At 45.0% G+C, this 13,479-nt stretch overlaps 1 protein-coding gene across 1 annotated transcript in view; it reads right to left on the bottom strand.

Moving 5' to 3' along the window:
- Positions 1-233: 233 nt before the first annotated feature.
- MYRIP (myosin VIIA and Rab interacting protein) overlaps positions 234-13,479 on the bottom strand; it is a gene marked incomplete at its 5' end in the record, with an annotated part of 315,920 nt that continues 302,674 nt past the window's right edge. The window contains 5 exons of the mRNA XM_080821795.1: positions 234-2,413; positions 3,592-3,710; positions 5,517-5,577; positions 5,687-5,791; positions 9,865-10,026. Of these exons, the coding sequence (XP_080677921.1) occupies positions 2,381-2,413; positions 3,592-3,710; positions 5,517-5,577; positions 5,687-5,791; positions 9,865-10,026 (480 nt within the window). The 3' untranslated portion in view covers positions 234-2,380. The remainder of the gene's footprint in view (positions 2,414-3,591; positions 3,711-5,516; positions 5,578-5,686; positions 5,792-9,864; positions 10,027-13,479) is intronic.

Raw genomic sequence — 13,479 nt, forward strand, 5'->3', positions numbered from 1 at the left:
TCTTCCCCTCCTCCCCCTCTGCTTTGAATACTGCGGCTCTCAGGACAGTGAGTAATGCAGAAGCAAGTGGTGTGACTGGAAGGAATGGGGGTGTAAGGCAACAGTAGCTTTGAAGGTTGGCCCCTCCAACGACTAAACATTGACTTCTTTCCCTGTCCCCTCTGCACTCCCAGTCTTCCCCAACCCAAAAAAGCACACACCCACATACATTATTTTCATAAATGACTTTTACTTCTTTATCATTTCTCTTGACAGTAATTCTCGGCAATGTGCATATAACATGAAGGCAAGCATAACTTTCAGAAGTCATCAAAGATATGGTCCTATTGTCCTCATTTTCTTAAACCATTAAAATATTTTCATTTATAAAAATTAATCTAAATATAAATATTGACACTGAAGATCAAAATCACTTGATGACAAAATAATTCTTCTGAAACTATAACATATACTTATGGTTTTTAATAGTAAATTAAATCTTTGCACTTATTTGGCACAAGGAAACCTTTATAAAATTTCAAATGCCATAGAGCAGGCTTCTTCTTCTTTTTTTTTTCTTTTTTCTTTTTGCAAGGCTTACACAGTTTACACATTTTTGTCAAAGAAAACTGAATATTTTAACACTGTAACACAACAATAGTTGCTTTTCATGCCTCTTAAAGAAAACATTCTATTTGGAACTCAGATCTTTTTTTGTTGTGTTTTTAAAATTTGTATTTGTCTGCTTTGAGTCACACCAACAGAAAAAAAAAGCCAAAGACTTACTTTATTTCCAAAGAGTCTTTTCTGTTGGGTAACACATACACAGCATCAGCAGGGAGTATCACTGGAAGATAGGTAGACCCCCATCAGGAAGGGATCATAACACACATCTCAGCGGCAAATCAGGTCTGGGAATGTGCATAGCAGCAAAAGAATGTAGAAGTTGAAACAAACATGGAGTGAGGCTTTTGTGAGGCTTTCCAATTAGACTTAGTTTCAAGGTGTGACCTGGGCAAACTAATCTCTTTGGCTCCCTCTGTTTCCAATCTGAAAAATGGGGACACCTACCAAAGAGGGTTGCTCTAAGGATTAAAATTAGAAGAAACTGCCTTCCTGAAAGCAGTCACTTAATACATTTTAGTCAAACTATCCCCTTGCTTCCCATGATTTGCTTCCTTTGATTCAGAATGTCTCAGGGACAGATTTAAGAAAGGTTGTAAATGCTCAATTCATTGTGTGAAATTCCATTCCATTTGTCTTTATAAACACACTCTATGTAGTCATGCATTTGAGACCAGGAATGTGGAGTTCGTGTCAGCTCTTGTGTCTGCTAAATTCAGTTTTCCCTGCTTTTTTTATACCTGTTTTTCCCAAGGTGATTCTTTAATCATGTTTAATTTTAAGGTCATTCTATTACTTTTGCTGAATATTTATTGGGAAATACATTTTGGAGGACAATTTCTCACGTGGTTATTTTCTGCAAGAATCCATTTACCCAAACCCCATTAGATGCATGATCATTGCTAAACCACATCATATGGATTCTGGACAGTGCCGTAAAGTTAAGCCAATGGTGGGTGTTCTCAAGCTCCACTCCCCTTCAGAGTGGGGAGACTGTCCATAAGTCCAGGGAAGAGCCCTGAATTCTCAATGAGACCTTGTTTCAGATAGGCCTGGACATGGCATGAGTGAGGCAGAGCTTTCCACTTCGTGGCTTGTGATGGCAAAGCGATGGGAATGACTGGTTGTGCCGGGTGCAGGGGAGGTTGGAACTTCCCAGGAAGGAGGTGGCTGAAAGGCGGCATCCTCTCTGGGTGCACGCTCCCCACATGGGACAGTCCTGATGTTCACTACAGGGGCGTTTGCACTTTTTTTTCCTTAGCACTTGTGGGACAAAGATGCTTGTAAGAGATTAGCAAGACCTGATGATGAATTAAATGATGATACAGATCTCCCTTCCTTCCACCCCCCAGCCCCCAGCAGTTTTCCTTTGGACAAATAACTGTTGGCACGTACTTCTAGTTGAATGAGAGGGACCAAAACAAAACAAAACAAAACAAAAACAAAAACAATCTTAAAGACAACACACAGTAGCAAAGCGGATAGGGAAAAGATGCATCTTTTGAACACGGAGCTCTGCTGTTGGAAGCCAGCGTCTCAGTTTGCTGTCTGGGATTCCCCTGGGAGCCTAAGGCAGAGAGTGGGCAAGCCGGCAGCGCCCAAGTCCAGGACTGCTTGCTGGGTGAGGTATCGGGACAGCCCCGTGCAGCGGTGCACCGTGGCCTCCCCAGGCCCTCTCCTCGGGTGGAAATCCGCACAGTATTCGATGGCTGTGGGGTCAAGGCACTGTCGTGTACGGCCGGAGGCAGTGGGTCATTGGCAGTGGAGTCCCGGGGCGCTAATACATCACCACTGACTCCAGAGCGGGCTCCTGTGGGGAGACAGAGGGCGCTGTGGCTGCTTAACACTCTCTCTCGCCCTCTCCTTCTGCCCCTCCACCCCGCAGAGAGGGAACAATTCAGTGGCATTTGTCATGTGGCCACCACCTCTATCTAGTTTCAAAGCCTACTGTGCCTCTAAAGTAAAACATTTTACCCACCAAGTGGTTTCTTCCTACGGCCCCTCCCCACAGCCCTTAGCAACCACTAATCTATGTTCTATCTTTAGGAAAGGTAACGTTTTAAACTATCTTATTTTAACAGATTCCTTCCCTGGCCCTAATGGTTTGCCCTTTAAAGTGCGATAAACGCATCTTTTTAGGTCTTTGAAGTAACAGCTGGGAGCAAGGTTAACTGGACTTTAAAAGGTCAGGGGTAGTGGCTGAGCAGTGAAGAGGAGGCAGTGGGCAGAGCTGTTGCCATGTGATGCCCAAGAGATGCAGTGATTTGTAACCCCAAAGGGGCATGCCCACCATTATGCTGTTACTTGGGGTTCCTGCTCTCAGGGACAGGGACCATAAGGCGGAGGAAGGGGAAGGGAAGAATAGTGATGCATAAAAGGCAGAAGAATAAACTTGCCCTTGCTTCAATCTTGTCACCCAGATGCCATCTGTCCCCAGTGTAATGGTACCACGGGGTCAGTTCAGCTGGATTATCACTTCCCACGGAAGCCCCACCAGACATAAGTAGGTATTTAGTCAAGTGATCTGTTAGCCCTCTGTACAAGCTCACCAGAGTTTGTGCAAATTATCTACTGTCCCTTCCTTTGTGTTTTGGGACAGCTGTTGAACTTTTTTTTCAGGAACACAACAAGTAATTAATGACTCACAAGAAATTTAAGGATGAGTGAATGTGGATCAAAAACAGGATACAAACTCTGACACCTCAACCAGACCCTTACATTCCTATGTACCCATTTTTAGTTCTCTCATATGAAACCCTACAAGGAGTTGCGAGGATGCATCCACATACCAAAGAGGTTAGCAATACCAGGCAGGGTGCTCATCGCTTCTCATTGGCCCACTTACCCGCCAAGTCCCTGACCAACAGACCGTGAGACCAGGCAGGAAGGATGCTTCCTGGGGCTCTGATGGGGGAGCAGGGGACAGGAGGGCTACAGAATGGAGGCCTCATCTACAGTGCAAGTGATGGGCATCAAGACACAACTTACCATCAAATCCTTGGTGGTGTTTTTCCTTTCATTAGTCCTGTTTGTCGAGGAGCCTTGGAGAACAAAGTTGCGGTTAAATGTTTTCGTGGCGGTCACTGAAGATGCCTCCATGTTTTCAGCTAAAAGGAAACAGATGGAAATAAGTGGTACCCAGAAGCGGGCCGAGTGTTGAGGAAGAAAGACCAGGGGTCCCCGTGACCCAGATTTTGGTTCCAGGTTTGGTATCTCATTGCAGTCTATAGATATGACTGCAGACGTTTTTAATTTTATGTTTATTTTTATGATATGCACCAAACAAATTCAAGACTCATTAGTGGCTTTCCAGGAAAAGGTAGTTTGGAGATAATCCACCATAGTTTATAAATTCTTTCTTTCTTTATTTTTCTTAAGGTAGGCTCCACGCTCAGCATGGAGCCCAACATAGGGCTTGAATTCATAACCCTGAGATTAAGACCTGAGTTGAGATCAAGAGTCAGATGCCTAATCGACTGAGCCACCCAGGCACCCCATGCATAGTTCATAAATTCTTATTTGCAATTCTGGAATATAAAAGGCTTTCAAGGTTGTAAATCCTTATAACTTTGGGGCCAAAATTGTCCAATGGCCAAACCTGACTTACACTGACATATGACCATTTAAAATCCTTGTCCATCCCACTGAGAGTGAACATTCTCATATTTTGGTGCAAGGATATTAATGTGTTTATCAGCTGCTGCCCCAGACACTACGGGGCAGGGGCTATTACGAAATATACTGTACTTTTACCATATTACTTTTCTAATGTCCAGGATATTCTGAAACATATACTTATCCAAGGTTTCAAATAAGGAGCAATGGATCTGTAATACATTGTAATTGTATAAGGTTTTCAATTAGCAATAATCGTGCCTCAGATAAACCTCAGTGGCTACGATACTGCCACTGTGCAAAGCTTGTATAAGGTTTTACTGATTCAAGAAATGTTGAACAAAGAATGGTGGAGCCAAGACTCAAACATATCTTCTGACTGTCTACTCTTCTGGTTTGTAGATCCAAATTCCTAGTTTGGTATCATCATATGTGGCTCCTGAATCCAGGGAAATTGTTGAAAACGCCCAGTGGATGAGGAGGACACCACCGGCATTGCTGGAATCCCCTGTGGGTTGTGCACTGTGTTAGATGCCTCTAGTGCCCTGCCCACATTTCCCTGACATGCCACACATTCTGGCATCCAGCACATTCCAACAGCATGCTTCTGCGAGTACTGGAGTACTGTCACTCTCTCTTGGCTCATGGATGGGGTGGGCAGAAGTACCAGGGAATTAATACCTCTCCCCCACCCCCATGAATGTCGAGGGATGATAGCTGAGAGTTGAAATCCTCATCTTCCTATTCTATGGGCAGGAGACTGTGAGGTGCCATCAGTACTGTCTCCCAGGGATGTCTCCAGGGACTCAGTCGGTTAAGCGTCTGCCTTCGGCTCAGGTCATGATCCCAGGGTTCTGGGATCCTGCATCTCCCTCTGCCTGCTGCTCCCCCTGCTTGTGCTTGCACACGCTCTCTCTCCTTCCCTCTCTCTCTCTCTCTCTCTGACAAATAAATAAATAAAATCTTAAAAAAAAAATACTGTCTTCCAGAAGTCCTCAGCAGGATTTAGTCTCATTTGCCTGGAGAAATAAACTGTGAATTAAATTGTATTGCATTGACTTAATTTCCTTTCCTGAATCATTTCTCTCCTGTCCTACCAGTTTCTTGGAATTGCTTCCCAAATCCCGTCTTTGTCTCGGGGTCTGCTTCTGGGGGATTCAAGTCAAGATAGATTCTTCACAAGAGCACTTCTGGTGAGAACTCTGCATTAGATCTGGTCCTCAAACTCAGATCGCTGAGTAACTCAAAATAAGTCAGGCTTATTTCTTTGGTAGCTCTGCGGTTTACTTTATGCACACCTTTCACTGGTGGGGCAGGCAGTTTCCTCCTCTGCTGCCTTGATGTGTCTATGGTTTGTACCTGCAAATAGAACACAGCTGTCAACACACCTTCGCAAAACCAAAGATATTTGATCTAAATTCTCCAGGTCGTGCAATATTCCAACAGACGAAGTAAGGGACAAACGCACCTGGTTCCTTTGCTTCTGATCTCGTTTTCTCGTGAGGCGCACACACGGTGCTATGTTTAATCCGGCAATGGTCAGAGCTGAAATCCGGCTCTCAATATCAGAAATCTTAATGCAACAGAAAGACAGAATCAGTAGGGGGAAAGCACAGGAGGGGAGAATCTTTGTTAGAAATGACAGGAACAAATAATAATAATGAACAAATCTGCTTTGATGTATACTCATTCATTCATTCATTCATTCATCTTCTTTATTTTTTTAAGATTTTATTTTTTTAAGTAATCTTTACATCCAACGTGGGGCTCAAACTCACAACCCCAAGATCGAGAGTTGTATGTTCTCACTGACTGAGTCAGTCAGGCACCCATTTGTCCAACTTCTACCAAGCCCTTCTCTATCTAGTGCTGTAATAAGAAAATAAAACACAGGCCTTCCTTTGTAAATTTAAATGTCTAGTTTGGTAGCTCTAGAGAATATCAACACCCTTGTCAGGGATATATCTCTAGGGATAAGTGGAAGCCCAGGGCATGATGGGAGCCCTGCCCAGCATGGCGGGGAGAGGGGCGGGGGGTGGTCAGGAAGGCTTCCAGAGCGGACCACACTTGATGCGAGCTTTGAAAGGCGAGTATGATTTATAGGTCCTTCTTCTTTCTTCCATGACTCCATGAACCAAAACTACAACACAGGCTCCTAGGAGGAAGGCCCAGCAGTCCCTGGTTCCAATCCATTTCTTTCATTAAAAGGACAAGTGCCTTGAGAAACTCCCTCTTCTCTCTGGGCATCAGTTTCCTCGACCATAACATCAGACGGTCAGAGAGAGTTCGGATTACTTTTCAAGAGTCTTAAGGCAGATACAGAGAGTAAGAGCCCAGTCAGTGCCCAGAAAGTACCTAACCCACCCATGTCCCCAGGGATGAAGAAGACGTAATCCCTGCTCTTAGAAAAGAGCAATAATCTGTGCCATCACCCTGCTAAGCATTTTAAATATGGGAACTCATTCACAAACCTGTGACAGAGGTACCATTCGCTTGGTTCTATGGATGAGGCATCTGTGGCCCAGAAGGGTAAGTAACGCAGCCAGCACTTCACAGCTGGTCTGGGGCAGAGCTCTGAACTCATGCCAACCCTCCTGCTCTTGCCACGCTGCCACATTCTAAGAGGACCTACCAAGACCTGGCATGGGGGACACGGGGAGAGGCAGGAGCAGGCTAGCGGAGTGGAAGGAGGACGTGGGGAATCACAGCTGCCTTGCTGATCTCCAGACACAGCCTACACGTTGCCAGGGCATCAGACAGGGAACCCGAAAGTCGGCCCAGCAGCCAATGTGTGTGGACCCTGAGTTCTCTGTCCCCGTCCCTATCCCTCCACTCTCTTGAGCTGCTCAGGACAGATTTGAATTCTGCTGTCATTTACTAGGGACCTCTTCGGAATGAGCCTACTGGGACAGAGGCTGCAGAAGTGCAGAGAGAAGGACTGAAGGGTCGGCGGATATGGGAGGTGCATCCTCTATCCCCAAGCGGGGGTAGTCTTGGTCAGAAGAGGAAGAGGGGGAGGGAGGAGGCCAAGGCTGTGGCAACCGGTGAAATACTCCAAGCTGCTCCCAGGGGAGACACTGCACAGCCCCCGCCCCTCCCTGGCCCCCAGATGCCTTCTTGTTCTGACTCCTCAAATTTCATATTGAATGCTGCATTCCTTTGCCTTATAGACCAATAAACGGCACAGCCCCCTTAGAAAGGTTGCAAGCTAAACTTTTTTCAGTTATGTGCAGCTGGTGTGGATTAGATTCCCATGGTTTCCCTGGAAGCTGTTCGGATGGAGGCTCTTGCTCATCAGGCCCTGAGAGACGGGTCAATGGGAGAGCCAGCTGCTCACCTCCTGATCTGCTGACTGGGGGGCTCTGGAATAGGAAGGGGTTAATTTTTTGAGTTTTAGATCATAGGGCAAAAGCCAGAGAAAGAGGAAGGGGGCCTACTGAGAGCTGATTTTGCCTACATTTTGTTCTCTCTCTCTCCTCTATCTATCCACCTAGTTGTGCTCCATTTCATTCCTAAGACTGCATATCCAATGGCCCTTACACTTGTTAGGGGGATGACTAATTCAGCTCTGAGTTTCCCAGGAGCCAAAGCAAAGAGATCAGTGTAAGATAAAGACCGAATGCTCAGAAGAACAGCTTTTCCTGGTACTGAGAGTTAAGAGAGAACTTCCCCCAGAAAAACCATAGAGATGATGCCACATGATATAGTGGACAGCACCATAGTATAATAGACACCGGCCCCATGGGTCATCCTGCAATCTCCCAGAGCACTGGGCAATCTTGTGCCAAGGGTGATAAAGTCCCTAGACTCTGACCTAATCCAAGAACACAGTTTAGCACATCTACCCTCCTCCGTGGGGACAACTTTGGATGAGAACAGACAACAGGGAGCGCGAGGCTTCATTTTCTGGGGCAGCTGGCAGCAGGGAGAGAGTCTCCATGGTACTGAAGATTCCCATGTTGTGAAGATCTGTAAAACTGAAGGCAGTGTTGACAACCTCCCTTGCAAATTAAGGACTCCTATGCAAGTGGATATGTGTCTGATGGCAGGACCAACACATTTCTCAGAAAACCATGCAGCACAGACTGGTAAAGAATGTGGCTGTGAGGTCAGAAAGAGGTTCAAATCCTGGCTTTATCACTCTTTAGCTATTTGGCCCTGGGCAAGTGGTTTTAACCTCTCTGAGTCCCAGTCTCCCTAGGAAAAAAAGGGGGGAAATAACAGTTATGTCATGGAGTTGCTGAGAGGATTGATTACAATAATGAGGTTAAGTGTCGAGGACAACTCGTGGCACCAAGTAATGATCACTGAACACTAGGTATTATTGATAACATTACTGTCATATTTTAAAATGTATAAAGACTAGGCACATTCAAACACAAAGAATATGGTCATTTTGGACTCCAGGATTTTCTGCCATAAAACATGGTTCCAGTAATTTAAGACTAGAAATATCTAGGAGCAGGAATAACTAACCAGTAAAACCCTGCCAAACACCCATACATAATGTTATTTCTTGCTAAACCACTCAAGAAGTGTTTGGCCCCAACTGCACCTCAGAAAACAAATGATTTTATTCTACTTTGTATAACTTTGACCATAAATTGATTACATGTTGGGCAGTATTTCTAGAAAATGATTTGTATTTGAGGAGAGATGCTCTTCAGCCATTCTTGCTGATAATGAATAGTCGACAGAGCCGTGTGCAAGGAGCCCATGCCTAGCACGCAGCATTAGTTCTTCCACGAGGTGGAGAATGGGCGCCCCCCATTCTCGAGAGTGTTTAATGCTGCCAGTGGCTTTAGGGATTTTTGACTCTCTAAAACAAAAATATTTACTTAAGAAATAATTACCACTCGAGAGCATCATCTGCTCTGTGCATAGGTGGTTTCTACTAACCCCAGCTCCCCTAGGATACAGTTTTAAGATGCAAGATCTGTAGAAATAGCACTGAACCAGAGGTCTATACTGAACATATACTACAGAGACCAGTACGTCTCATGGACCCCAGTTTGAGAATCAGCGACTTCGTCCACAGTCCACTCTGATTCAGAGTGAGAGGCTATGGGACTACCCACGAAAATGTCAAACTAGTGTCTTCACAAAGGTACAGATAATATCATTTCAGTTCTGAATCAGCCATATCTAAATCATGCAAAATATTGGTCTGCGAAATCTACATTTCATTTCATTCATTTATTCACCCCATTTTTATTGAGTGGCAAACTCATGTCCAGTATTGTGTTAGGCACTGGAGTTTCTGTGTTAAGCTAGGCAGCTGTAGTCCTGTCCTCATGGGGTTTTTAGTGTATAGAGGGAGAAAATGACATCAAGTAAGTAATCAACAGTGTGATAAAGGTTAGGGAGGGGAGGTCTTGGGATGGAACGAGAACCTATATAGCCAGGAGACCTACCTGTGGGTCAGAGAATTCATCGAAGAGAAAGGTGACATAGGTTTAAAGAGAAATCTGATATATTACCAAGGCTGTAATTTTTAAAAGTCAGATTTGGTGGAATCCACACAAAAGGACCATGCAAGCATGCCAGAGAACTGATAGAAAGGCTCTGCAATCATTCTTGTGGAAGACAGGGTGCCCTCTCCCCTTTCACGAGGGTGCTCCATCTGGGCAGAGAGGGAGTTCTTACCTGGAGCTCAGCATGGTGGACCTGGGCTGCCGCCGTGGCCACCTGGTCCTCCAGATCTGCCAGCTCGGTCTCATTGGTGCCACTGTGGATGCAGCGGGCGGCATCCTCCAGTTCATTCAGCTGGCCTTCCAGTCCGTACACGGTGCCTGCCGCCAGGTACACCTGCAGGGGAGGCACAACCTCTGAGCTCAGGTTTTGGAACCGGGACTGGTGGGGTCTTTTCAGGGCACCCTGGACAGAGAACCAGGCTCAGCTGTGGGGGAAAAGTCAGGGAATGCCCCCACTGAAATGATAGCATGAGGTCTTACTACCCCCTAACTGTCAACCACACCTACCACTCCCCCAAACTTTCCTGCAGGAAAAAAGCAACTTCTAAGTCTTGAAAATATGATAAACTAGTCCAAAGTACAAGGTGTCAGCTACATAAATTGTAAATTTATCCAGTGATTATAACAGCCATAATGCCAAGACAGAAGACACAAAGAAAAGCCAATGGTGTGATTTTTCCAAGAAAAATTTTGGTTGGCATTTAGCAACTGAAAAAAAAATTCAGAAAACATAAAAGAGATGAAATTAATTTAAAACAATTCCACATTTTGAGTGAATTAACTCTGATCGATGACCTTCGGCTTGCTTGAAGCTGGTTAAGAGCATTAAGATGAACCTGAAATGTGTAGTAGGAAAATAGTTGATTTCTTAGAAAATTGTGTGATGTTGAGAGAAACATGTCAAATCTATTTATCCATCAGTGAAGACAGTTTTTTGAGAGTCCTCGAAAATTAAAGAGAAAATTAGTAAAGGGAATGATCTGAGGAAAAATTAAAGGGAAAAAATTTGACTCATGAGTTTATAAGGCAATTGCCATACAAGTGGGCAGCAGAAGGTAGAATCGTTGGGATAATTCAGACTGAGGGATGCCGGCCAGGGTGAGCGAAACAAGTGTCCTTCAGCCTAGATAGTCACGGGATGCAACAACCAACTACACAGGATGAGATTGATCCAAAGAAGCTAATTACTTAACGAGCGGTTTTTGAAACGTAATCATCATATGTAAAGCTCTAAACATGTAATCACAGCAATTTAGAGTCATTTGAATGAAAACACACGGTCACACATGCTCTTTTAACTTGAGTTAAAAAATAAAACAGGATAAGCCAAGAGCTTGTGCACACAATTCATGCAAGTCTTTTGCACTGAGCGACACCAAGTGTTGGTGAGGAAGAGAAGAACGCTGAGGTGCTCCTACCCTGTCCATTCTCTGGCCTGATTCACACATCTGAATTAAAACTGACAATTTTACAAAACATTTCAAAGTGGAACAAAGGAAGGGGCAGGTTTGATGAATGTGCATTTGTGCCACGCCAGGCACGATGAGCTGGGTGGGGGGAGCTTCCCGCAGTGACAGGCACAGTGGCTGCCATGTTAAGTGATTCTTCAGTCAGAGAGGGGGCCATGAATCAAATGTCTGTCAACGACTGCCATAGTTCAGCCTGTCCTTAGTTTTGTCCTTCTTTGTCATATGCAAGAATCAGAGAACTTCTGTTTCTAAAAGATCCTCGCAGTTAATATAAGACATTTATTCTTTGTCTTGAAAACAAAATACACTCACACGAAGGAAATGAATCTTTCAAAGCTATTTGAGTGGAGAAAACATTAAAAATTTGCATCTCAAAAGTTATGAAGTTGAAAACTCTTCAGAGGGGAAGAAAATCGAGGAGAGAGAGAGAGAGAGAAGCAGGGAGAGACGATAAAAGGCAAATGATGAGATCACTTTAAATTCAGACTTACAGGGCTGTGCAATGAAACAAAATTTGGAATGATTATTTAAATGAAACGAATAATTTGAGTGAGTGTGGCAATAGGGCTAAACATAATTTGTCATAACTTTGGTCTCAAGAACCTTGATTTTTCTGGAAACACACAAAGCTCAACATCATCACATCCCACAGCTGTGTCATCTTGTCTTCAACATGGTCATCTGCTAATATTCTTTGTTTTCTCTGTCAACCAGTTCCAAGCCTTCAGCAAGGCCAGAATGTTCATCTTTTGCTCTGTGTTCCCTGAAAGTGTGCTTTCCTGGTATGAGGGGGCGAGGGAAGGTTCTGTGGTTTGGCCCTGGCGTGGGCTGAGCAGGAACTCCCCACCAAGGTGATGGTGCCTAATGGGCTGGTACTGGCGATGGTGGTGACCACACATATTTATTGAGCCAGGCACTAAGCCAAGGATTTTATGGGACATTTCTCCTTCAATGCTCATAGCAATCCCTGAGGTGCGTGCTATTATCATCATCACTGTCTTAAAGAGGAGAACATTAGATCCTGGAGGTTAAGTGACTTCCCCATGCCTCAAAGCTGGGAAGAGGTGGACTTGAGATCTGAGCTCCTGGCTGCTGATGTCAGGTCCCATCCTTTATCTGCCCTGTCCCCTGATGCCCTAATACTTAATCTCGCTTGCAACATTATGACGTTTTACACTTGAAACTCTGACCTAAAGGTACTTGAGTTATTGTGGTTATAGATCAACCTGACGTTGATTCTGTTGCTGGGGGTGAAATAGCACAAGTTAACACGCTATGATAATGGAATGCTATTCTAGTCTTAAAAAAACAATCCATTTGAAAACCATTAACCTGGAATTGCTGGCTGAGTAAAGGCTCGCTTTTGGCAAGAACCATGGCTACCATGTCTGTGTAAGCTATGCCTTCTCCAAACTCCAGCCACTGATGCCCATGACACCATGGACTGGCTTCTGGTTCAACTCACCTTCCTCAAAGTGGTTCAAGGAACAAGAACGTGTGTTTCACTAAGGAAGGACTTTGTGGTCAAAGCTTCAAGGGTAAAGAGAATTAAACAGATTCTTTGCTGCAGGACTCCTCAGAGTCTTTAATGTGCTAACACGTCTCTCAATTTTCCTAGAAAGACTATACATCTTGCTGAAACTGATCTGATTTTATAGTATCCTGTTGGACTTGCCTTCCATGAAACACATTCTAGAGGACTATGCCTAAACAGTAATTGATAGCATTTCTTTGCTTGCTCTGGAAGGCAGAGGACCACAGAAGTAGCCAGGACCATCTCCATAAGGCCCAGGCCCACGTCCTCTCCTGTGCCACGGAGGGCACCCGAGAGCCTTGAAGAGGACCAACATCCTCTGCCTGCTCCCAGAGTCTGTGACAGAGCTGGGCTCCCTCCTAGGGCAGTTCTACTGTGTCTGAGGCCACTATAGATACATACCATGGGATTTGGTGTTGCCAAAAATTACAGGGCAGCGCTAAAAGGGAAGTTGGGGCTATTCCTGCACTGCCTCTGTGCTGGGAATTACCGGGTGCCCCAGGCTGTCGGTCATTTAGCAAAGAAGAGAATGAGGAAGGTCTTCCCATGGTGGTGGGAGGTGTGAGGGAGCCCACTCATCCCTCCCACTCATAACCCTGCCTAAATCCACAAGATGGCTTCTGTGGGTCCCTACTCCTCACACCAAGGGTCTGAGAAAGGTCATGCCAGTGGTTCTGTTGACCCCTAGGTCCATTTCCCACCCTTCTCTGCCCCGCCCTCTTCTCTGTGAGGCTGACCTGCGTGAACCTCATCAGCCAGGCTCCCTTGCTGGCTGGGATGGCTT

The sequence above is a fragment of the Martes martes genome, assembly GCF_963455335.1.
Source record: "Martes martes genome assembly, chromosome: 1".
In the NCBI taxonomy this organism is placed as follows: domain Eukaryota; kingdom Metazoa; phylum Chordata; class Mammalia; order Carnivora; family Mustelidae; genus Martes; species Martes martes.